General features: G+C 36.5%; 1 protein-coding gene across 7 annotated transcripts in view; it reads left to right on the top strand.

Annotated features, from left to right (window-relative positions):
- Positions 1–3,191: 3,191 nt before the first annotated feature.
- LOC134855312 (uncharacterized) overlaps positions 3,192–27,312 on the top strand; it is a 43,445-nt gene continuing 19,324 nt past the window's right edge. Inside the window, exons 1-6 of one of the 7 annotated variants that reach the window (XM_063871806.1) lie at positions 3,192–3,343; positions 4,103–4,150; positions 4,488–4,795; positions 9,714–10,168; positions 10,480–10,889; positions 11,561–12,195. In XM_063871806.1, the coding sequence (XP_063727876.1) occupies positions 4,495–4,795; positions 9,714–10,168; positions 10,480–10,889; positions 11,561–12,195 (1,801 nt within the window). In that variant the 5' untranslated portion in view covers positions 3,192–3,343; positions 4,103–4,150; positions 4,488–4,494. The other 6 variants (XM_063871808.1, XM_063871807.1, XM_063871803.1 and 3 more) reach the window with 6 other exon arrangements.

Here is a 27,312-nt window from a genome sequence, read left to right as displayed (position 1 = left end):
GAGCTCTAATCAATGTTTTGTGTGTTTGATTGTGAACTATTTTCAAGAGACAATAAGAGAGAAATATCTTTCTTTTGTGACTTCAGATACCTCCATTGCTTCGAAGTGGAAGAACTTGACCTGATTTTTACAATTTGACCTGTTGTTTTGCTTTGATGGAAACTATAAATTTGTTTTTCCCGTCCTGGGAAACTAAAAACAAACGACGGAAACCTAATGAACTCTAATCAATGTTTTGTGTGTTTGATTGTGAACTCTTAGCGTGCACTATTTTCAAGAGACAATAAGAGAGAAATATCTTTCTTTTGTGACTTCAGATACCTCCATTGCTTCGAAGTGGAAGAACTTGACCTGATTTTTACAATTTGACCTGTTGTTTTGCTTTGATGGAAACTATAAATTTGTTTTTCCCGTCCTGGGAAACTAAAAACAAACGACGGAAACCTAATGAGCTCTAATCAATGTTTTGTGTGTTTGATTGTGAACTCTTAGCGTGCACTATTTTCAAGAGACAATAAGAGAGAAATATCTTTCTTTTGTGACTTCAGATACCTCCATTGCTTCGAAGTGGAAGAACTTTCAACCGGGTGTAAACATATGGCAAAGTTAAAAGTAGGCAAAAGCATGATTAGCCCAGTTTTAGCTGTCTTCTTTTTAAAAAATATATTTCAAGGCCCTTAAAATGAAATAGAAAAACAAAACTGCTCGTATCAGGGCGAAGATCTGAATGTTCCGATTGCCTTTTAAGGTTTATGGAGCAGTAAAACATTAAAAAATTTAATGAAATAAAACAAAAGAAAAAAAAATTATCTAAAATTTGAAATTTTTTTGGAAAATCATCCCCACACGAAAAAAATATCTTTTCAAATTTGAGCTCAAGACAACAATAGCTTTCGAATGATATAAAAAAATTCCGTCAAAAATGTCTGGTTAAAAAGTCGAAATTTGTCTGAAGAAAAAAATAACCCACCCCGAGCACAAATATTCCGTTACTTTCGTATCGAAAGTCGGAACAATAAAAGAGGTTCTTCTTTTTGCTTTTCCCCCACCTGCAAAACTTAGCCAGTAAAATTTTGTTCGCACTGTCTGTCCGATTCTTACAAAAAATTGCTTAGCGACTTATTACGCAATGACAAACATATTTGATTTTGATGCTTAACCTTGTAAAATTCCATTATACAATAACATTGATGCTTATTTGAGGTTGGGAAAAGGAAAAGTAGCTAAAACAATTTTTCTCGGCCGCTCAAATCAAAACAAAGTATTTTGTTTGCTTTTTTTATTTAAATACTGGGTAACTTGGATTAAGTAACACATATATGATTCCACGAAGACTGGAGAAATTCGAAAACTTATGCTAGATGGACGGTGGATCAGGAAAAATGAATGGAGAATTCAAATAGGTCGTTCTTTTTTTTGAGAGTAAAACGCAAGTAGTTTGATGGCCGGCTTGATTTCTCAGAGATACTTTCATAGATTGGCTTGGTTTCATTCAAAAAGCGGCAGTGAATGTTCTAATGATAATCATTCAGGGCAAACAGACATTGAGAGGAGTAGGAACTGAGCTGTTTCGTATCCGTAGTTCTGCAGAATCTACATTTTCTCTCCTGAACGGTTTTCACTCATATGCTGAAAATTTTCTATCCTCTAGTTTTCTTTGCATAAGAATCTGATTCTTTTTGTTCCGTCTTTCGATACCAAAGTAACGGAATATTTGTGCTCGGGGTGGGTTTTTTTTTCTTCGGACAAATTTCGACTTTTTAACTAGCCATTTTTGACGGAATTTTTTTTATATCATTCGAAAGGTATTGTTGTCCTGAGCGTAAATTTGAAAAGATAATTCACCTGTGATCATTTATCGTAAAGTGATGGGGGTTTAAAGATTGTCATTTTGGCCAATTTGGGACAATTAACGCGCGATATATTTCGCGCTATTAACGCGTAAGCGGAGAGTTAATCCGTCTTAGAAATCGTTCCAAATTGGTTGAAAGAATGAAAGAAGCTTATTTGCCATAATTTATTTGTTACCAGGGGCGAAACCGATCCTTTTGTACTTGTGGGGTGTAGGGGGATGATTTTCATTAAAAATTTTCAAATTTTAGAAAAAAAAATTTTCATTTTGTTTCATTTCATTTAATTTTTTAAATAATATTACAGTTCCATAAACATTAAAAGGCGGTCGGAACATTCAGGGCTTCGCCCTGATACGAGCGGTCTTGTTTGTTTTAAAAAAAGTTTGTACACATATGGTTTTAATGGGCTGTTTTCAGCGTATGAACAAAATCGAATCAGAAACAAGACTGCTCGTATCAGGGTGAAGCCCTGAATGTTCCGACTGCCTTTTAAGGTTTTATGGAGCAGTAATAACAATAAAAAAATTAAATGTAATAAATAAAAAAAAATTTTAAATTTGAAATTTTTTATGAAAATCATCACCCCACACGCCATTTAAAGTACAAAAAGTTAGATTTAGCTCCTTGTAACAAATCAATTATGGCAAATAAGTTTCTTTCAACCAATTTGGAACTATTTCTAGGACGAATTGAATCTCCGCTTACTCGTTAATAGCGCGAAATATATCGCGCGTTAATTGTCCCAAATTGGTCAAAATGGCCAAAATGGCAATCTTTAAACCCCCATAACTTTACGAAAAATGATCACAGGTGAAATATCTTTTCAAATTTGAGCTCAGAACAACAATACCTTTTGAATGATATAAAAAAAATTCGTCAAAAATGGCTAGTTAAAAAGTCGAAATTTGTCTGAAAAAAAACCCACCCCGAGCACAAATATTCCGTTACTTTCGTATCGAAAGTCGGAACAATAAGAGCTGTATTAGCAAATTTTATAACCGAAAAGTAAATTTAAACATGAACACATGACCATAAAGATAAAACGCAGACACATTTTTTTCTAAAATTTTTTGAGTGGCCAAACTCTTTCTATTAAATATATTCAAGTGATTGACTTTTGTATCAGAAAGCTCGAACTTTTCATATTCTTTTGATTTATTCTATAACTTACCACATATTTTTTCTACCACAACGTAATGTAATGTACTTACACGTAATTAAAGATCTGACAAAAGTTATTGTTGACTTGAGCGCTTATAACGAGTTTATGTACTAATGTTTTGATGTTTTGATTCTGTAAAAAGTAAAACACAGGCAGAAACATGAAAAGAAAAAGTTGGCTTAAACTTCATCAAAAACTTACCAAATGGCTAACATTACCACCATTACTAATATCTTTGCGGTTGACTTTCTCAAAGCATCAAACTGTCTTATAGTGTCATTTCATCAGCAAAATTCATTAATTTGACGACAATGAGTTTTATTTACAAGTAATAAAATGTTGAACAATTGCATTGGTTGTAATAACTTGGGCACTTATAACGAACTGATCACGTGCAAAAATTTTCGTGCTGAAGAAATTATAACATAAGCAGAAGCTTGAATAGTCAAGCTTGGCTAAGACTTCATCAAAAATTTACCAAACAGGCAAAACGGCCAATAAATATTCAAATCTTTGCGGTTGATTTTATTACAAAGCATTAAACTCTCATTTTGTCTCAAATTATCAGCAAAGTTTTTCCAATTTGTTTTCCTTAATTTTCCCCCGAGAACTCAAATTTCGAAAATTTGCTGTAGAGAAAAATTAAATTATAGTTTTTAAAAATATTCCTTGTACTGGGAGAAAAACTGAACCTCCTTTTTCTAAAAGCTAGCTTCAAAATCCAGGAAGGTATTGTTTCCATATCCAACTCAAAATTTTGAAAAGTATGCAAAATCAGCCATACTTATTTTTATCCTCAATCTTGAACTTGGTTGTGATTTTTGCAAAAAAAAAAAATATATGTTGATTTCTCTCTTGGTCAATTATAGTATGTTTTCATCAGGTCAGTTTTCAGTGCTATGACAATAAAAAAGTTTCGCTGTACGAAAGATTAATGTTTTTTTTTGCGGTCACTTCAATACAAACATGTCAAAGTTTGACCCTCTCATTCTGAACAAAAAACGACGAACTGAACAAAAAAATTTTATCGGGTTTTTATCTGAAATGAGAAGAAATTCGAGAAGTTTATGTTCACTGTTTTTTTCAGTGCGGTGTTTCTGAGCTAATCAAATTCACAGTCGTCAATATTACCCGAGTCGAGATTTTATCACCAACCAAAGTGTTAGCGTTTGAAAATGTTTAGGTATCTTGTGCCTAAGTCCGAACGATTTTTCAACCGTATTTTTAGTGAGCACGAGATTTCTTTGGTAAATTTGCTGAATATTTAATCTAGAATGTTAATTTTTTCCTGCAGCAATCATCCTTTTTTATTATTATTTTTAACACACGTGATCAAACTGTTGCCGAATTTAAATGCCTTGGTGGGTTTGAACCCTTTGAGAAATTTTTTAAAAACTTACAAGACGATCGGGCTGGCTGAATGAGTTTTTGAATTGCTTGGGAGAAAAATTTCGACCCGGGTACAATTTTAGTCACAAAATGGCCTCGTCTTCATCTTCTCAAACGAATGACTTCATTTCCAATCAAAACAGCCGTGGTGTCTGTCCCGGTTGTTCGGCAAAACTAACAGGCAATGCGCCGGAAATTCCCTGTGGTCACCAAATTTGCTTCCAATGTGCGGTGACTATGGAACAATTTGGAGGTCAAAAATGTCCAGTTGAGGGTTGTCGCCACAATCAAACTGCCTTCCCAGAGCGAATTTCAGTCAGTAACTTACCTGTGAAACCTGTAGCTGCAGTTGACAATTCTTCGTTCACTGTACAACCACCGGCTTATGAAGGTAATCTGCTTTCATTGTCGATTGTCTTTATATTTTATATATAAATGTGTGTGTATATATTATAAATTGAAATCGGAGTCCTTTGTTACTCATCATGGAGTTAGCCTGGCATTCATTTCGTTATCTCGTGTCAGCATCTTAAGTTTTGTATTCGGTAATATGATCTAGCACAAAATAAAATTTATTTGTCAAAACAAAGTTGAAGTTGTTGATTTCTTAGAAAACCATTTGGATCAATTGAGCAATCTCCCCTCCCCCCCCCCCCCCCCCGTAATGACCAATTGAGCTATCTCCCCCCCAGCAAAAACGAAAAGACCCTACAAAAAGACGTCAGCAAACGCAAGTAGATGGATGATGTGTTTATAGCACGCAATCAATTCACCGACTGAAGTTATCTTACATGAGTATCGAGAAAAAATTTGAAAAAAAAAATCGAAATTTATGAAAAAAAAAATTTTTTTTTGCAAAATTTTGTTTAGGCAACCATAGCCTCATCGAAGAAAGCGATTTACCAGGGTCGGTACTCTAGCGTTGTATGTGAATAGCAAAAACGGTTCTCCGCAGCACCTTAATATTGTTCGCAAAAACTTTTTGTCATGTTAAGAAAGGAAAAAAAGTCGCTTTTTATGGCTGTTTTATTGATTCTTTTTTCAATCCGAATGAAACTTTTGAGCTTTGATATTGTAAATTTTTGGCTTTCCACAGTCGTTGGAAAATATGTTTTATGATTTCATGTGATTCAATCTATTTTCAAGTGGTTATAAACATGTCTCAAGTACCTATTGAGCAATCTCCCCCCCCCCCCCACGCGAGAATGGGGGGGGGGGAGATTGCTCAATTGATCCAACCATTTCATCCTATTTCAAGTTTTCAATACAAACTCAACACTACTTTCCCTAATCCCGTCATTTCCTTCAGTTTATCCATTTTATGCAATTCATTCGAAAAGCAGCCGAATTTTTTCGTAATATTTTATTTTCATTTCTAATTCTTCTTTCTTTTATGGTATCTTATCTGGGGCGAAAAAAGGGTGATAAAAGTTGGTTTAAAAGCACCATCATTTCTTTGATTCTTGGGGTAGACTGTATTTAAACTTCAAAATTGACTGATAAGTCGTCTTATCAGAAAAAGAACTCTGAGAAAAAAACCTTATAAGCTTCTCAATGATACTTTGTGATCAGTAGCATTTATGAAGCTTGTCAAACACCTCTCCCGTAAACATAAGTTTCTCTTCTTCCATGGGTGACCATAAAGGGCTCTTTTCCAGTCCGCACCTTTGATTTTTTCTGAAATTCCTTAAATGGAAATCAAATTAAAAAGCTTTTTCTTAATATGAACTGCAATAAAACCGTGTCAGCGTGAACAAGTGAACAAATTTCTACAACAATTCTTACGTGCACAATGCCGCGTGAACAATTTTTAAAAAAGGAACCGGCAAACTATCTCGAGATCTTCGGAACGTCGTTGAATTAAACCAGATTCGGGCTTAAGAAGTCAAGTATTATAACTACACAGCATGTTAATGTCAAAGTAATTAAGTCCTTTTTTACCAGACGTTCCGTCGTCAGGTCATATCAATTTAAAATCGTCAATTGGAACATTTCCATTGCAAGGACCTAAAGGCTCCGAATACAGTTCGTTTTCCTTTGTTCAAGTGAAGTAGGGTGATTGAGTCGTATGAAGCATATAGGCGGTGAGCGATTGTTCAAAAGCCGACGAAAAGACTACTAAACTGCTCGAAACTTCCGATATACATGGTTAAAAACATTCTGGTGTATTCACGACCTTGCGTTACCCGATAATTACGATGTCTCAATTGGTTGCGTCACCGTTACTTGTGGCCGGAGGAGTCCTCATCGGATGCAGTAATTCAAAACACGCAGCGTATCTTTGGCACCCGCGATTCACCAATAGGCTCTTAATTTTTTGCAATCAACAAAGGATAACCAAGCCAATTATACAAAAAAGGAATTCCGCTTGAAATCTATCTCGATTCCCTTGAGAGCCATGTAAAAGCACTCAAACTGCGTCGCGACTTGATTAATCTGTTGAAACATGGTGGTTAGAACTATACTAGGTTAGTTGTTTTCTTGGGCTAGCTTGCAGCAGGGATAGCTATCGAGTAAAATTGTGGTCCCAACTTTTGAATTGTAATTTCCACATAATAGACTTTAAAAGGACCGCATTAAAGACTTATTGATTGTGAGTCGCTGTTTCAATCGTGAGCTCTAAAACCACCGCACGCAATTTTGAGTGATGAATTTTGTCTCATCCGTGTTTGATCCGCTTTTGTTAAATCGACTTGGTTTGTGAACGGCCAGCAGTGGTAAAACTCCTTACGTGAATATCTTAACACGTGCTTTCTAAAGAGGCATTCCGCTTTACCTACGCTAAGACATAATGTCGTCTCGTGGAATTATTTCGGTGTCCTGTTGAAAATATCGAGTAACACGCTGTTGCGTTTCTTAGTGCTCGCAGCTGTAGACCCTAATGAGATCAAGATTACTTTTGTCTTCGACAAGGCCAGGTTTGCACATAGAAGTGTTTTTTCTTCTCCGAAGGTGTAATTGCAGGCCAATTTTCTTGCTTCTCGTCTTCGGGAAGATATTTAAAAAGCCTTGAGGCTCGAGGTTGATAAAATTTTCATGTGATCTGAGAGCCCGGATTCAAAGGCATAACCTTGATGGTTAATAAGCTATTGTGTACCATCTGGTTTGACTTTAGACCGCCACTCTGACAATAAAAATCATCGATAATTGGAGTTGACATGAATTGTTCATCTAATGAAGTAGGGCCATTTTCTGCAGCAAAAAATAAGTAACATCGCATGAGCTCCCTGAGGAAAGTAATTTTTAAAGTACAGATTGTGGATTTTACTGTCTCGCCACACTGCCAACCGAATTTCGGCAATGAGGGAGAAACATTAATACGCGAAAGTTTGGATGCAAATGCTTTCAGTGACAATTTTTTGATCGCACACACGGAAAAATCTCAATGCTTGGACGAAGACTGAAGAAAAACACCAGATAGAAAATCATGGGTCAACAAACGTCATAAATCAAAATGCGGAGAAAAAGTGGCTGAGGCGTAGATACCAAAAATGCCGTAGATATCAAAGATTGCCTACGAGATTTAACCCAATTACAAGCACAGTAAAATTAGCTTAAGTCCCAAAAACAGATGTCTACCGTTGCTCAAAGGCTTGGCACCACCGTCAGTCGATACCAAGAATAAAGTGGAAGATGGCAAATTCGTACACTGCGGAGTATCAATCCTTATTTGAACATTCAAAGCTGTCACAACTTTACGTGTGAGAAGTTATAACACCGAACGGATTGGTAAATGATCATTCACAAGTGAACATAAGTGAAAACATTTGATTTACTAAATCGCTTATTGACTTCTGAGCTTTTAGCTCAGACGTTTAGTCTCCTAATTCGTACAAGGCCGCATGACCAACAGAAAATTACTCAGTGAGTCGCAGTGAGTCCATATAAATAATAAAATTTCGTAAATATTATCAATCCGTACCGGATGACAAAAGCGAATTGAAGTGCTTCATCCTCAATAACATTGACATAAAATAATTTGGGAGAGGACTGGTATCAGTAGAAAAACACTTCAAATTCGAAAGAGGGCAAGTTTGTGCTGGTTAGAGAACTTTAGATAAAGAAAAACTACTTGGCGTGTGAATTGTAAATCAATTATAAAAAAATTGCCAGATACACCAGATCATAAAAGATGCAGATCACAAAATGAACACCATTGAGTCAAACAATTATATGATGGGCCAACCAGGGTTGAATTTCAAATTTTCTTGAGTGGGGGGTTTTAAAAAATTTTCGACCTCAATTTTAGGTCGACCAGTTGATTTTTCGAGAGCTCCCAGAGCACTATAATAACACAATTTTGACAAAAAAGTTTGAACCGCAGGCAAATTTTGGAAAAAACAGCTATATAAGGCTGTTTTTTGTCAAATTTGCGCTTTTTCGGCCGGGGCCTCCCTTTCAAAGTGATGATATATTGGCGCCAATGGCGCATTTAGAAAAAAATCAGGGTTGATCAGCCAAAAAAAGTAGGTCAAAAGTTAAACCAAATGGGTTCTTTGATTGGTGAAGGCGCCAAATGTTGAAATTTAGCCACGGTTTTGCATTTCAAGTAACGCCATAAAATGTTTACTGAAAAAATAAGAATTAGTTTAATTAACAAAGAGATTTAGTTTAATTACAAACTATAACAAGACTGCTCGTATCAGGGCGAAGCCCTGGATGTTCCGACTGCCTTTTAAGGTTTATGGAGCAGTAATAACATTTAAAAAAATTCAATGAAATAAAACAAAGTGGAAAATTTTTTTTCTAAAATTTGGATTTTTTAAAAAATAAAAATCATCACCCCACACGTCATATAAAGTACAAAAAGATAGATTTCGCTCCTTGTAACAAACCAATTATGGCAAATAGGCTTCTTTTAACCAATTTGGAACGATTTCTAAGATGGATTAACTCTACGCTTACGCGTTAATAACGCGAAATATATCGCGCGTTAATTGTCCCAAATTGGCCAAAATGGCAATCTTTAAACCCCCGTAACTTTACGAAAAATGATCACAAGTGAAATATCTTTCAAATTTGAGTTCAGAACAGCAATAACTTTCGAATGATATAAAAAAATTTTGTCAAAAATGGCTAGTTAAAAAGTCGAAATTTGTCTGAAGAAAAAAAAACCCACCCGAGCACAAATATTCCGTTACTTTCGTATCGAAAGTCGGAACAATTAATAAAAAATTTTAGTGAAGCTTTTCTAGTTGTCAATTGCTTTTGATCTACTTTGTAACGATGACAGTTTGACATATCTTAAGTCGCCTAGGATGCAATGTCTATCGTAGATAATTTAATCAAACCGTTGAATTTGACTTTAGCCCCTACATCAACTCAAGAGCTACCAGTACCAGAGGAAACGGAAAGGCGAATTATCGAAAACGTACAATTCTATTCCAGAGAATCGGATGACATCAAGGATAACGAATTGAAAAATCTTCTAGTTGTGGGAAAAACTGGCTCAGGAAAAAGTTCGTTGTGTAACGTTTTGTCCGGCTACAGTTATAACGCAGATATTTTCGAAGTTTCAGCTGAAAGCAGACCTTGTACACAGAAAACTAACTTCCGGAACGTTTTCTTCAACGGAGACAGAATGAAACCTATTAGCATTATAGACACCATAGGGTTCGACGACCCGAACAATGATACCGATGCTACGATCATTTCTGATCTCGTCGTTAAGCTCAAAAACAACTGCGATTACGTCAATCTATTTCTTATCACTGTTAATGGACAACACCCTAGACTTGATGATTCTTTGATTGGAATGCTTAAGGTAAAGAATTTAAAAGCTGATAGCACTCAACATCTTCAAAGGTTTTCAGAACATGTTTCCAACTGCTTTCGCATTTAAAGAAATAATCAATATCTGATTCTAGAAATAACTATGCTGATTTTTCAATCGAAAACAATCTATAATTTTTGTCGAGTTATCTTTCAAAAAACAACAATTTAACCTTTCATTCCCGTTTTATTCACATTTGTGTTCAATTTACACAGAAAAATAAACTCACAATTAACTTTATAACAAAAAGTTTTGCTGAACTAGCGTTGCAAATTATGTGAATAAAGTGGATTTTTTCTAAGATATTCGAGCAAATGTTTGGAGTGGAGTTCTGGGGACAAGCAGTGATTGTTTTTACTATGCTACCCATGGATAACTACAACATCAGTAACCGATTGCAAATAAGAATGCAGACCGACGCTCAACTGGCCCTAAAATACATTCAAGGGTTAGGAAAACATTTTCCAAAAGCAAAAGGACTAAAACATCTGATTGTGAACGCTTGCCGCAATCAAGAAAACTCGGAAGATGTTCAAGCGTTTGACAAAGGAATCCGCGATATTTGGCAACAGCTGGAGAAAGCACCAAGGCTGCCTACTGAAAACTTTAAAAACGTAGAAACCGAACATCGTAAATTGAAACGCGAGATCGAGCAGAAGGAAAAGCAAATGAAAGAAATGGAGAAGCAGCAACAACAAGAAAACGAAAGAATGTAAGCATACTTATTAAATAGTACGCTATTTTCTTTTTTAGAAGGAGGAGTCTTTTTAACACAAAAGTTTTTGATAACGTTTTCAATTGATTTTCAATGTACCAACTGATTTGTCAAATGCATACCTTGATTTGGCTTTTCTGAAAAAAAAAGTTTTCATACTTTGGCGGTTGAGTGATATAGAGAGCACTTTTGTAAATCGAAACTAAACTATAAAACCATTTCAAAATGCTGAAAAATTTTTACTCACAATGTTCGGGTACATTTTTACTTAGCTTTTTACATCAAGAAGTATATAATTGACTTTAAATGTTAAACAGTTTTTTTTAATTCACTCAAAATCAGCTTGTTTTTCTTGTCACTGAAACGTGGTTCGACTTTCATTGAAGCTGAAAAGCAACATTTTTTAATCTTAAAATCAAATTATCGAACATCGAAAATGAAAATAGTCACATCTCTTTCTATAAACTGTGTGAAAAAGATCAACCTGGAATTAATTTTTATGCATTTAGTTAACTTTGAGTACTGATTAAATTGGATTTGCCATACAATATCGATACTAATTTTTTGATCTGGGAAAAATTTCTTTTACACACGCTGTAGTTTTCTGAGCTGTCCGAACCTGAAATTAGGGTTATTTGCCGTCTCTTAATTTTTTGATTGTACTTAAGGAAGGAAGAAATCAAAAAGATGCAAAACGAATTCAACAAAGAAGTTGAGACAAAAAATGCAAAGCAAGATCAAGATCGAATACAAATAGAGACGAAACATGCAAATGAACTGAAAAATTTAGCAGCGGAAGGAGAGAAAGTTTGTTTAAATCTTGAGCAAAAACTAACTAAGCTGAAAAGAGACATGGCGAGGGAACTCGCTAAGAAGGAAGCAGAGCGCAAAAGTGTCCAAAAACTGTTTGATGAGCAGAGCAAAAAAACGGAAAAAATACTTTCCGAGAAGCTGGATAAAATCAATTTGCAGCAAATTCAGCTACAACTTAAATTGGAGAAGGAACAAGACAGCACAGAGTTATTGAGACAAAAGGAAGATCTCAAAAAACAGCAACAAGAATTAGAAGAAAGGCATTCGAGACAAATTGCAGAACAACAAGAAAAAATGAACCAAAAAAAGAAAGAGATCGAAAAACAGAAATTGGAACTGAAACTGAAATATGAAAACGAGCAGCAAGAAGAACGGGAAAAATGGGAGTCTAAAATTTCAGAAGCCGAGAAAAAAATGCAACAACAACAAGCTCAGGCATCAGAAAAGATAATCAAGCAGCAAAATGAAAAACTAGATGATGTCAAATCAGGTAAGAGCCTGTTTTTATTAATCATTTTGTTTTCTCTATCTACAAATAAATTTTCATTGCGAGGCCAAACTGCTATGCGTTTTGTGGATTGCAACAGGATTCGGCAACAAGGACACCCCCTTGTTCTTTTTGCTCTTTAGTTTTCGTTGTTCATTCCGACAAAATTTTATCTCGTCAAAAGACTTGTCTCTGGAATCCAGTAGCACACAGACAGAAATTTTTGCTCCTTACCAGAGCACAGTTTGGCCTCGTTTTTATTCATGAGCCATATATGTATGTCCAAAACAAAAGATTAGTTTTTCCTATTCCGCAAAAAATTTGGACTGATGCGTGTTTATCGAATATTAAAACTTGGTTTTGTTAAGTTAATTTGTTGCCCTTTGGTACTTAGCATTTTCTACTCTTGTGATTAAAAACATTCAACTCGCTTTTATTTTTTTTTACACATATTCTGGTAAAACATTTTTTGTGCAGCTGAAATTTAAATAGAACAATGTTTTTTCAATTTTTTTTGCCATTTTATGTAATCCTCGAACTAGCATTCACTTTGTAGATGACACAGTCAATGTTGTTTCTCTCTCAAAAAAAATTAAAACGAAACTTTTTGCTTTTTGATGGCTTTTCAGATCATTAATCAACTTATCCCATTAATAAACTCAGATTGGGCGAATTGTACATTTTTTGCATTATGACACTCATGATAGCCAGTGTTATTGTTCCGACTTTCGATACGAAAGTAACGGAATATTTGTGCTCGGGGTGGGTTTTTTTTTCTTCAGACAAATTTCGACTTTTTAACTAGCCATTTTTGACGGAATTTTTTTTATCATTCGAAAGGTATTGTTGTCTTGAGCTTAAATTTGAAAAGATATTTCACCTGTGATCATTTTTCGTAAAGTTATGAGGGTTTAAAGATTGCCATTTTGGTCCTTTTGACCAATTTGGGACAATTAACGCGCAATATAATTCGCGCTATTAACGCGTAAGCGAGATTTAATCCGTCTTATAAATCGTTCCAAATTGGTTGAACGAAGCTTATTTGCCATAATTGATTTGTTACAAGGAACGAATTCTATCTTTTTGTACTTTATATGGCGTGTGGGGTGATGATTTTCATTAAAAAAAGTTTCAAATTTTAGAAAAAAAATTTCATTTTATTTTATTTCATTTCATTTTTTTTATGTATTACTGCTGCTCAAAAAACCTTAAAAGGCAGTCGGAACATTCAGGGCTTTGCCCTGATACGAGCAGTCTTGTTCTTATTTTGGTTATGCTTTTTTAACGCCAAACTGATAAAAGTGACTTCAATGTCAAAAGCAATTCGAAGTTTCAACAAAGTGAACTAAATTTGTTTTTGAATTAAACACTATAGAGAAAAGTAAAAACAAGATGAACAGAAAGCATAATAAGGTTTTATGGAGCAGTAATAACTTAAAAAAATTAAATGTAATGAAATTTAAAAAAAAAATTTTTTAAATTTGAAATTTTTTTATAAAAATCATCCCCCCACACGCCATTTAAAGTGCAAAAAACCCACCCCGAGCACAAATATTCCGTTACTTTCGTATCGAAAGTCGGAACAATAAGTTAAGCATTTCTGAGGTTCCTAACTTTTGTTTCTATTCTTCTGCATATATTCTTCTGCATATAATGTATATGCAGAAGAATATATGCAGAAGAATTCTATTCTTCTGCATATATTCTTCTGCATATAATGTATAATCGCATTGACCGACTGGTATACCGTCCCTGATATTTTGTAACAGTAACTTCAGGGCTGAAAGGCACGGAGAATTCCTTCTTTTCTCCGTCTGTAAACTGTAAGGGTTCTACGAGCTTGCATTTCATTTTTAGCGATTTAAATACGGAAGTATTTTCGGCTAAGAGTAGCTTGAGACATGCTTTCCAACAGGATCTTTCATTTCGCTTGATTATTTTGATAATGTGATGTAATATATTCACCAGTTCAGCAGTTTTTGTTGAAAACGATTGGGTTGGTTCAATTTTTTGTGATTTTGGGTGAGTTTTCATCACATTATTCTCAGTTTTTATATGATGTGATCATTAAAATCAATTTGTTCAGTTGGGTTTTAGTTCGGAGCTCTGTTCAAATTGGTAAATAAAAGTTATTACTCAATTGATTTTTCTTCTATTTTGTAAACATAAAAATTCCAACCGTTATTATTTGATTTTACTGGAACTCGTGGAATTTTTACTGCAATGACAATGCGTTCACATAAACACAATAAAAATGGGAAAAATCTAAGAGAGCCTTCGAAAAGTTGGGACCTTGAAGAGACACCGGAATAAAACCTTGGGGAGAAAATCAAGAAATAATTGTGGACAATAAAAATATGGAACGAACCAAACATTGAATTATCCGTTCGGTTGAGAGAAAAAACAGAAAGAACAATATTATTTTGAAAATAAACCCTAATTGAAAACATGTTTAAGAATCACCGACTGAAAATTACGGTCAAAAACCTCAAACTCCACAAACATATAGAAAAAATGCCAAAGCAGCAGTAGGAAGATAAAACATATATAGATAAAAATGCCAAAGCACACAGTAGGAAGGTTTCACTAAATATTTTCACAAGCAAAGTGAGTTAACTGGATGTCGTTCGAATGGAAAAAAACAAAACAAAAACCATTGTCGGGACATCATACGTAATCTACTGAAACTACTAGACGATCAGCTAACATTGAACAATTTCCAAAAATGTCGAACTCATAACAACAAAGAAAAACGTGTACAAAAGTAGCATTTGAAAAAAAAAACAGGTACAACAAAGAACTGAATGAAACCAGACAAAAAAGTAAGAACTAGGGTTGAATAGCCAGATCTCGAAAACTGTGTGGCATTCTCATATTCTTAAAAAACATCAACTTGAGCATCAAAAATACGACCAGATATAGGAAATCTCTCTTATAGCATTAGGGAAGCTCCCAGTCCTATATCTAGGTGGGAAGACTGATATGCTTCCGAGTTTTGGGACAAATGATGCTTCGCGCGTTCAAACACCCATGCTGTCATCACATCACGGAACCATGGCATCAATCTTTGTCTTGTCCAAATTCTTTCTATCGCTTTCCGTATCCTCAGTACTTTGCAGGCAGCCTCGAAAAGATCCAGTTTGTTATTGACTCGGCTCAGTTGCTCTGGAGCTGGCACGGTCATATACTGTTCAGTCGTTCCTGCGTTGAATTCCAGTCTCCTAATTGCCAGCATGGCGCTAACAACCAATATCGGCACGTTCTGAGCTTGATCAGGCTATCCCATGGAGAATAGTTCTCCAGCATCCCAAACCAATACTAGGTTTGCTCTCTTGGGATACCAAAACGTCTGCACCAGGCAGTGACAGGGGTACTCACCATGAGTCAGCATGATATTCCTCCAAGTTGGATAACCTGATGCTATCAAGAGAGGTTCGATTTCCATCATCATCTGGTGTGTTTCATGTCCCACTCGTCCCACTCGCTTTCTTTTTCTGAAACTCACTGAGGTTTCCGTCACCCAACTTCACGAAATCTTCCCCTACTTATTCTTCTAGTTCATGCCTAGACCTCTCCCGGATTACCCGAGGGATCTTCGTCAGTGGTTCGTGAGGCTTCTCAGACGTTCTGGACAATCGTACGCACTTAGGCACCGAAAAGAGCTGATCAATCAACCAATGCTGCGTTCTAGCATCCACAACCACCAGATGCGTCGGGTAGTTGCTGTTGCAGTATGGTGCTGCACTGGATCACACCAGGTTCTTCGATTTGGCTTTCCGGTGACATCCCTCGCTATGCTTCAAGCTCATTTCATTCTCAAGAGCCTCTCACCAGCTTCCAATTTTCTGCTCAGCCCGCAATGACCCCGGAAACAATTTCACGCTCAGGGCGGTCACCAATTCATGTGCTCTCTCGAGACGTTTCAATGATTCTACGGAGCTCGTCTTACTATAGAACCTCAAGGCAGTTACTAGATTCACCTCCGTAATTCCGTGGCAGTCAGCATTTAATTCCATCTCGCTTTTTTTGTCAGACATGCTTAGCCTCCCGAACGACCTCGCTAACTGGCAATATGTTCAGCCAAAGTCTCCAAGCAGTGACCCCACTCCACACACATGCCTTACCAGTCCACAACTAGCGGCCAGGCAGTTGCATGTTTTCATCCAATCACTCGAGAGATTTCCCTCTGATGGTCCCATGGGTGACTTCTCCCTCTGCCTCTCATTATCCAAGGCCAGCAAATGACGAATCACTGTTAAATCATGCAGGCTCTCATCGTCGTTCTCTTCTAGCTCAACTTCAGTGGTAAGGTCCCATATAAGACCCGCGTTCGGATTTGGCACCATGGAGATTTTATGAGTTCCTATATCGTCATAAGGCTGGTTTTCAGTAGACCGTCCCACGAACCACACTCAAAACTCACTTGCCCTTCCAACTTGGGAACCCAGGGTTCGACCACTTGTTCCTCTAGAATTTTTCCCAACTGCAGCTATTCAGTCGTTATCATTCCCAATTCCCGCGCTCTCTCCACCCAGATATCCAGGGTTATCGCTTGCTGAAAGTCGAAGTACGAATACCTCGCTTCTTCGTTGACGAATGTATTATAAGCCATTCCCTGAACTCCTGGCACATATTGGAAGGACTTCTGTTTTCCTAACATTACATATTCTATAGACTCCTAACTTTTTCCAGCATTTCCCTTGTGACTGTCAATTCTTTGTTTGAGCATCTCCTGACTTCCTCCCATTCCCGGTAGCTATCAAGATCGTTCAGCTCCTTCGCATCATAAGGTCAGCCTTGGCATCTAATCTCTTCTCTAAGCTAGTCCTCGTATGAGCATAGGGGATGTCATGATCGTTTAATAATCGCTCTTGTCTCCTACTGTCTCTTTCTTCTGACCCCTTGGTTGCTAGATCCAAGCTCTCCGCAAGGCGCTGATCGGTGTTTCGAATCAACTGGGACTGGTCGCTTCTGGCTTGTAATTTCGCGTTTGGCAGCTCGTCTCTTAACCTTTGATGGCCCTGTTGAGCCCTTTCTTCCGCTCTGTCAATCCTTCCAGTCACATCCTGTCGCAGTTCTTCAAGGCCTGTCATTACGGTAGCAAACATGGCACTCGCATCACTGGCCGTTTGCAACACTGGGGTAAAACCTAAAGACGATGACGTCAATTGAAGTTGCAGCCTTGTGCTCGATGATTCTCCACCCTTCAGTGTGCCCATCGACACCATCAGCCTATCGAATGTCGAGGATGTTCCCATCGTTATCCCATCTGACATCGGTCTTGATTTTGAATTGGAAATCGCTTTCTTACTCTTTTCCTGTCTCGGACTGGGTGTAAAGTCCGTGTCCGATTACATCAGTCCCACATGGCCAAAGCCAGAAGACAATCCACCAGTTCGCAGCGGCGTCATGCGTTCATCGTACAATGTCTTAAAACTATTTCTTGCTTTTCAGCTTGATTGCTCTTCCTTGGGATTTATGCTCGACATCATCGCATTCTTGCCCTGCTTGACTAGAAAGGATTGTTCCTTTCTCCGGCTTGTGCTCTTGGTCTCCGATTTGGACGTCCCTGTGAACAACAGTTCCTCTCCTGCATTGGCCTCGTAACGCTCCGAGGTCCTCTGGGGTTTCTCGATCCCTTCCCGTTCAAAGTCGTCGCCGAGCTCTTCCAGGTCCTCATGATGGTGGTGGTCGGGTCGGATTAGCGTTTGCTCCCCTTCCTCAAAGGGATCAGTTGGTGTCACGTTCGCCGCCCAGGCCTCAGCGTTTCGCCCTTCATCACCACCTAGATTCTTCTCACTTCTTAGTTTCATTCCACTCACTGAAAGATCACTATGACCCTCACTCGCTGTTCCAAAAACAAAAACGTCGGAGGTGCTGCTAGCCGATGACTGCCTACGCCGCGACTTACACCTCCAGATATTAGTCATTTCTCCTAATTTGTCTCTCCGCTGCATGTTTCGTGATAACAAATATTTTTATATCTTGACGACAAGGCACAAGTACTCCAAAAAGTTTGAGAAAACTTATCTAAGCCTACTTGTTCAATTTCTTCATTATTAAAAACAGAGATGCTAGTAGTGTCTCAGCTAAAGTTACGCACAGGGTCTGCCTAGTGTTGAATTTTACTAACTCCACTTAAATACTCAGTATCACAGTATCACAAAACTCATAAGATATTATCACCAATACACAAAACACGATTGATAATGAAATAACAAAACCCCATGGGTAATATCGATCTTTCGTTCAGTATCACTATACCGCCATCGACAGTAGTGATGGTTTCAGTAACAGATAAATATAACTTAGTCTTAAAGAAAAATACTTCCCTCTATTTGAACACTCCAAATGAACAAAGCGTAGGACACTGTCTTCTCAAGTGAGTGTTTCTTTTCCAATGCACTCAACGAGGTCTTCTTTTATGTGTTCTTGGATTGCCCGAGCTTTCCTATTAAGTAGCTCAAGGCATCCACACAACCAAAATAGCAAACGAAAAAACTTGTTCGTGCATCTCTGATGAACCTGATTTAGACTCCAAAGTTGATCGCAAATCTCCGGGTCATTTGGGCTATTTTATTTTTAAGTCGATCTTCTAGTCGACTTCTTTTTCAACCTTAAAGGGATATCTAATATGTTTAAATTATCGCGGAGGGTACCTCCTAATTTTCAGGAGGGTTGTTAAGGGGCTTAAGTCACCTCGGAGGGTTGATAGAACACTTAGTTTAGTCCAGAAGGTTACCTGGGAGGGCAACTTAAACACCTAAGTTGCTTCCGAGGGTCCGCCTGAGTTCACAGGAGTGTCAATAAGAGGTTTAATACGCTCCGGAGGGTTGCTTCCGAGGGTTCCCTCAAATTTCCGAAGTTTCGCTTCAAAGGGGTCACCAGCTAGAGCTAAAATAAGTCAAAACAGGCCAAATTCTCTGTAGGATTTTGTTTGAACTAATTGGGAGGGTTCCATGAAAAAATTCTACGAAGGAGGGTTGTTAAGGGGCTTAACTGTGTCCGGAGGGTTGCTTCGGAGGGTTCTCCAAAAATCAAGAAAAACAAGTGTTTTCACCGCGGTAAAGCCTCCGACCGCGGTCTAATTTACCTAAAAAAAGGTTGGTTTAACCGGTCACCCTACCCAGTGGGATAAAAACGTGGTTTTGTAAAAACTTCTTTCTCTTGGAGGGTTCCCTAAAAATTGGATCCTCCAAACCAACAAATTCTGAAATTTTTTTCTTTCCTGAAATTATCAAACTAAAAACGATTGTGGTTCAGAAAAGTGATCATAAACGTCATTTTAAGGTATCAAATCTGTTCCGATTGTTTTGTTAGTCTTTGAGAAATCAACAAAAACGCGTTTGCTAATTGGAATTTTTTCACTACCCATATAGGTTCTCAGAGACTTTTTTTTACAATTCTTGCTGAAAGTGCTTAAAACGACCTGAAACGAGCACAGTAGCCTGTACAGCACTGGAAAAACGACAAAATTAAACGGGACCAAATTGGTTTAGAAACAAAAATTTGGCCAAAATTTATCAAATTTGGACCCTCCGATTCTTTCCTTTTCCAATCTGTAAGTGTTCAGCTCTATCCACTGAGCTATTCGGAAAGTTACTCAAAAATTATTGTAATAACTGAGCTCGTTGTGCTAGCAGGCTCTTGACGCAAAAATATTTATCGTTTCAACTCTAAATACTCAAAATGCGATCCTCAAAACATATTAACGAAATTTAAAAAAATACAAAAATTTTGGTCAAAAATTTTGTTTTCGCCAAATTCAACTGAGTCTTTTTCCGCGCTGTTTCTGTCTCTTTAGTTAAGAGTTTCGAACTACGTAGTAGTTCACTGAGCAGAAGCTTTTCGTTGTTCGAAAAAAATTGGATATCCAAGTTTTTTGGGGTTAAAACTTTGGTCAAAAATCAGTCTTTTCGACAAAATTAGGGTGTTTTTCGTGTTTAAATGGGAGAATTGTAATGTATAAAAAAGCTAATAACCTATTAGTAGTTGTTAATTAGTTTAACTATACCCTCTTTTACACCAAAACACCCGAAATAAGGCCCTTAACTCGGAAATTCGCAATCGATATAGGGTGCACCCGGACCGCGCCTATTGTGTCCCCCACCACTTAAGTTTTAATTAAGTAGTACCCGAACGATACTAAAATTGAAATAACGATACCCAACAGTCGTCTTGGATGTTGTCCCTGTTGCCGCCTGGTGAGTCTGGAACACGTCTGTCAGCTTGCCGTCTGTCAGCTTGCTAATTGGAATTTTTTCACTACCCATATAGGTTCTCAGAGACTTTTTTTTACAATTCTTGCTGAAAGTGCTTAAAACGACCTGAAACGAGCACAGTAGCCTGTACAGCACTGGAAAAACGACAAAATTAAACGGGACCAAATTGGTTTAGAAACAAAAATTTGGCCAAAATTTATCAAATTTGGACCCTCCGATTCTTTCCTTTTCCAATCTGTAAGTGTTCAGCTCTATCCACTGAGCTATTCGGAAAGTTACTCAAAAATTATTGTAATAACTGAGCTCGTTGTGCTAGCAGGCTCTTGACGCAAAAATATTTATCGTTTCAACTCTAAAGACTCAAAATGCGATCCTCAAAACATATTAACGAAATTTAAAAAAATACAAAAATTTTGGTCAAAAATTTTGTTTTCGCCAAATTCAACTGAGTCTTTTTCCGCGCTGTTTCTGTCTCTTTAGTTAAGAGTTTCGAACTACGTAGTAGTTCACTGAGCAGAAGCTTTTCGTTGTTCGAAAAAAATTGGATATCCAAGTTTTTTGGGGTTAAAACTTTGGTCAAAAATCAGTCTTTTCGACAAAATTAGGGTGTTTTTCGTGTTTAAATGGGAGAATTGTAATGTATAAAAAAGCTAATAACCTACTAGTAGTTGTTAATTAGTTTAACTATACCCTCTTTTACACCAAAACACCCGAAATAAGGCCCTTAACTCGGAAATTCGCAATCGATATAGGGTGCACCCGGACCGCGCCTATTGTGTCCCCCACCACTTAAGTTTTAATGAAGTAGTACCCGAACGATACTAAAATTGAAATAACGATACCCAACAGTCGTCTTGGATGTTGTCCCTGTTGCCGCCTGGTGAGTCTGGAACACGTCTGTCAGCTTGCCGGTCTACCCTCCGGTCGTCAGCAATTATATCATTAACGTGCTTAAAGACTCAAACAACACTCGAAGGAGGGTACCAAACCAACAACCAAAACACTCGATCTTTCAAACAAAAACGATACAAATCAATCGGAAACAACAACAAATAGGAAAATTAGATCATATCCCGCCCCGAAATAATATATAAACTGTCATTTTATTATTTTTAAACTGTTTTTGGTCTTTTTTCGGTTTATTACTGTTTTTCGTACTTTTCTTTTTCAAGTAATTTATTTTCTATTTTTCTTGGTTAAACGCTTATTTTGTTTGGTTTTATGCTTTCTCTTGAAATAATTTTGGTCCCAGGGCTTTAGGATAAGAGAGTTTATGACTTTCCACATAACCCTCCGATCCCCGGAGTTTTCGGTCTTACCTAAGTTAAAAAGCTAAATCGTACCAGTCGGAGCGTCGATACCTTCCGCCTAATTCAATAGAGAACATAAAAGCCACTAAATTGTCCATACGCCGGGAATGGAGGGTTCGTCGCTGAAACGTTTGCTGATCATGATGGTCTTATGCCCTTACCAGGCCCACCCAGGAGCGCCATCAGTTAGTTTTGTGGTCTGTTTAGGGCTAAGTAAAAAGCTTAGGTCATCATTCAAACGACTTTTGATCAGCTTTCGTTACATGCAAAGACAACCACATATCTGGGTCTCGGATCCCCAGACTACGTGACTACCATTAAAAAACACGGCTCGAAATATATTTTTTACTATGTTTTTTAGTGACAGTTGTATACTAAATCCATTGGAGATGGGTTGATTTTTCCTTTCTCTAGCTACTCAAGCTCTGAAATACTATGTAAAATCGGAGTTAATTCAACCATTCAGGGCATCACAGCAGCTAAAAAGTACATTTTTGATTTCACACAGTCTCTGACAGTCTCTGGGCACCGGGCCTCCAATTCCATTCTCCCTCAGATATAACGTCGTTAATACTTCAATCCCGTGGTACGGGAGGGTACGGATCCCTTCGGGCTGTCCCACTTTCCTCTTATCTGCTTCAGCTAAGCGTCTCACCTTGTCTTGTTATCACGATAAGAGGCTCCGTTTCTTCTCTGTTTTCCACATTTATTATTCTTAATGTTTTCTCGGCGTCTCTGTTCCAACTGTCTTTATTCTCTTTTTTTGCTCAAAATTTTGAACAAAGTGAATTTGGAAAAAAAAGCTTTTTGCTCGGAAGTCCTAGCGCCGTTTCTGACGCTAGGGAAAAAAGATAAGAGTTGCGACCAATTGTTCGAATTGTAATGTTGAAAACCTAGATAAAACATCACTCGATAGCCAGCTAACTGACCTTTTTGGTGTTCTTCCAAGTCAGGAAATTTTTTATATTTCATTTTTGTTTGAGTTATGTAAAAATTAATCAAGTCTGATTGTTCTCTTCGTTTATTTTTTAGTAAATTGACGAACTTTGGCGATATCATAATATAATGATAGTTTTACTGGCAAACTAAAACTAACTGTTTTTTTCTTCTCGATTAGGAAAAGAACCTCGAACTCAATGAAATTTTGGTTAGACACATATTGACATGTCTCTTCTAAAATTGAATGTCAGAACAATAACACTTACACGCAAATTCACAGCCTTCCTTTAGGCTAAAATAAGTTTTACACCCAAGTAACTGCAAATAGCTACCATATAAAACTCATACTCCATTATTCCTTTAACCATTAACTTTTCATTAACTTTTCAAGCGCAATCCGAAATTTGAAACAAAAAAGTATCAAATTGACTAAAAGCATCATCGAATTGACTAAATCAGAGACCGTAGATATATAATTGAAGTTTTCAACATATCTGATACAATTTACTGACAAGTTGTACAGTTATCAACAAAATGATTGATTATATTTTAAAAACTATGAAAAAAACTCAGATCAATAAGTGAAAATTTTAATTGGGAGAAGTTGGTTTTTAAAACCTCCATCGAACTAAGAGCCATAGATATCATTAGACATAATGAAAAATAGTTTACATCCCAGAAACACAAAAACGAAAATATAACGAGTTCGAAAAAACATTAAAACGGCAAAAAATATTTAAAGTTTTTTTTTGCTTAATTAATGTTTAATTGGAAACTTTTAGCTGCGCGTTTTGTATTGGAATCCAGAGTTAAAGAGATTTCACTAAGCTGAATGGTTTTGTTCTTTTCCTTGTTCTGCCTCTGGAGAATTTCCGCCCGCTTCTGCATTGAATAGACGAACCACTACGATCACGAGGTTAACTGATTATCCTGAGGTTCTTAATATATGAAACTGACCGTCTTTTTCTGCCCATTGAAACATTTTTGACGAATCAGCGTACTCTGATAATTTAAGGTGGTCTTTTATTGCTCTTTAAATGAATAAAAATGGGTTGACGTCAATTTATCGGGAGAATTTTGGACCAGGATGGGTCTGTTGCTGTCACCATGTTGCTTTTTGATGATTGAACGGTGCGTGACGTTTGGAAAACTCGAACCTAAACAGTTTTAGAATTTGAGAGAAGGACTTTACTTTCACTCATACAGAACAACGCTCGTACTTTCGCTCATAAAATTTTTCAGTCTGTTGTCCCAGAAGTCAAGATCAACAGGTGAAGAGATTTCCAACGGATGGTTAAAATAAACTTTCTGTTTTCGTGTTGTTGTCTTTGTACAAGTGTTGGCCTTTTCTTTGTAGATCACTTGCTGGATGTTCTGTCTGTTGGAGGTACAGCTGGTCCTGCGTCATGTCGCTCAGTTTGAGAGCTGCACACCCTTTCTCTACTAAATAAGAAAGAAAAAATAATTGTTCAATTTATAAAAACAAATTTGGTCGAATTATGTTCGCTTTTGTTTGTGAAAATCGTAATGTTTTAGTACAGAAGAAATCATTTTTTTTGCTTTTAGGGCTAAGAAAATGGATGTCCTGTGTTTTGATACACCGTTTTCTTAACCAGTTACCCCCTTAAGTGATTGTTTTTGAAAAGGGTGCCCTGGTTTTGTTGCGCGGGCCTTTTTCAGTCGGTTGGTTTTCGTTGCTTTCTTGTCTGTTGACACTTCATCTAGGTGCTCATGTTTTATTTAAGCACTTTTGATTTCACAAGAATCAATTTCCCTTAATATACTTCAAGCGACTGGAAAACCAAGTTTTTCCGAAACCGAAAAGTTCAGAAACAAAGGTTAAAATGCTTTTGGAAGGCACCACCCGATTCATTAATTCCTAGAAAATATATGATTCCATATACATTTTGCTACCGCTGATTTTAGAGATGATATAAGGTAACTGAAAAGTTTGTTGTTAAAAATTTTCATTTCTTTCAGTGAACTAACCCTTCTAACACTCCATTAGATCTCTGATAAGCCACTGTACATCAAAAAAATTCATTTTTCATTTTCTCTTAGAAATCTTTGAAATCATTACAGTCAAAAAATGACCAATAGTTGTTTATTTATGAGTTTGGAAATCGGAGAAGGTGACGAATAAGAAATGGAAACTTCAGAAATGCCTGATTAGGGGTGTACTTTTTTACCAGGGAAATTCCAAACACGATCTTCATATAAAAAAATGTAATTCGTGGCTCCCCGAGATTGATCGATGGAATGGCAAATTTCAAGTCAATGTCCTTATTGGCTCTTAAATTTCTCTTACTTTTAATATTGTTTGTCGCTAGGATAGTTTTAAATTCTTACCAGTTTTATTGCATTTTTAACATTTTTTTCCGAGATGAAATGCTTCCATGTAAAACTGTGTTCACCAGAGATATTCGGCAAAAACGTCATTTCGATTGTCATTGGGAGGGTCTGGTGTAACAAGGCCACGGATGGAGAGTGTAAAGATGCTGGTAAAACTACCGTGTTATAAACGAAGAGTCGTCCGTCCTTGATATGCAGATTCCATTGGTTTTTGATTTTTGTGACACAACTATTTGTCTAACTTCAGTGTTAATTTGATATTTTGATTACTTTGTCGTCATCTGCAAAATCAATTAAGAAACATAGTAATTCGCGATCTGCTTTGTTTATATGTAGCAGTTTTGAATGGTTTGGAGGCGCTTTGTCTTCACCAAAAATACGAGAAATGCTCTGGTCTGATAAAACAGTGAAAAAAAGGTTCAATTTCGAAAAGATCAGAGTAATGCAACTATTGGAAAAAAACTCTGAGCGAAAAGTGAGTAAGTTTACAAATTCGATTGAGGTACATGAGGTAAATCAATTTATTCAGGAAGAAGGACGTCATAAAATAGTATCTAAGGAACTACTTGCGCTCTAGTTATACTTGAATCTTGTGGATCGATTTACTATTCTTCAACACTTGATCACAAATCACTGCCCCTAAGTAAAATTAGGTCAGTCTATCTTAGCTTAGAATTAGCCACGAGAAAGTGAAAATCATTCTCCCGAATCGATATATGCTTTTCTCTACAACCCTACAATACATGACCCAAGTTAAGCTAAACAAAAAAAATCGTAAGAACTAACAGTTTAAGACATTAGAAATTATTAATGCCAATCTTGCATCCATCATTCTAAACCTTATGTCCAGAGATAATTTAGGAAGTAAACAAACAATTATATTTCATAACTGTATAATTAACGACGAAAGATACGACCTCGTAATCACACCACACAGACAATCAATAGGATACATAAGAATAAAACGACAAGTACTTAGGAAGAAAATTATAAGCAAACAAAAATAAATTACTCGAAAACAATTTTCAAAGCAAAGAAACGCAGTCTCAGAATCAGAAAACAGTGAAATACAAGAATTCTACATTTTAAAAGACTCAATAAACAAAAACCATCAAATTGACGATCAATTATTTTTTTCTGACTCAGAAACCACATCACCATCATCAATAAAAGGAAAGCGAAGATTAAAAAAGTCATACACAAACACAAAACAGTCCGTCTATACATTTGGAACCAACCAATAAAACACATTGAAAATTACACTCTAACAGTCATAAAACACAAAAATGATTCGAAATGAAGAAAACCAAGAAAAATGTTCCACTCTCCCACTTTTAATAAACCCACTAGCTAAAAATAGAGGACAAGTACAATTTTGTCAAAATGTAGACGCAAATTTTATTTGAAAAAGGAGATAGTCCATGTACCAAGGAATTTCCAGAAGTAAAAATCAAAAGACAACTCCTTGACCACTATCTAAAAGGAGTTTGTAACATTACACAACAATATGTAATCTATACAATAGAAACCAGTTCACCAAATGCATTTCATGGCAGATATCTAAATCAAACAGATGACATAGATATCGAATTTTCAAAAGTTTTCACGGAATACATAAAAAATATACAACATCAAAATTCACAAAAAGCGAATTCAATATTTACCAACTGAAGTACTTAAGCGTTAGTCTTCTTACCCGTTGTGGTTTTTTTTTGTCCTGAAGAGTGACATTAAATTCACAAAAACAAATCTAATGGATTTTCCATTCGTTATTTACATTCATTTTCTTCCTTTTTTGTGTATTCAATTTTTTGTTTAAAGCTATAGCCACTACAAATCGATACTCATCGAGAAGGTAGGGTGGTAAAAATTTTTCAATGAGGGTAATGTGAAATAGATATCTGTAAAATCCATTGCTTGTCCCGGTGTATGTCGTTTTTTAGAATTAAAAGTAAAAGTTGATTTACCCAATGAACCAGTGTTCTAACAACCTTCCGAAATATGCTGATCGTGTTTGAGTAGAATCGTATAGACCCCGTATAATCGCATCTACAGGTAAAATTTCCAACGACGAATCGTTAAGCACCTTTTGTTTTAAAAAAAGACTGGCTTGTTGAGTATACCAAAAAATCATTAAACAAAAGAGCCGCTGTCCATTGAACAATTTTTTTGTTTTTAAGCGGTTTTTTAGTAGATAGTTTTTTGTTTAGGGACGAACAAATGTCAAGGTCGCTTTTTTCTCTTCCAATCAATTTTCTTTATCCCAAAAAATTTCTGCTATTTTGTTGAGATTAAAT

The sequence above is a fragment of the Symsagittifera roscoffensis genome, chromosome 10, assembly GCF_963678635.1.
Source record: "Symsagittifera roscoffensis chromosome 10, txSymRosc1.1, whole genome shotgun sequence".
Lineage (NCBI taxonomy): Eukaryota > Metazoa > Xenacoelomorpha > Acoela > Convolutidae > Symsagittifera > Symsagittifera roscoffensis.
Note: the sequence above shows the minus strand (reverse complement) of the source record. Positions and strands in the feature narration are given on the sequence as shown.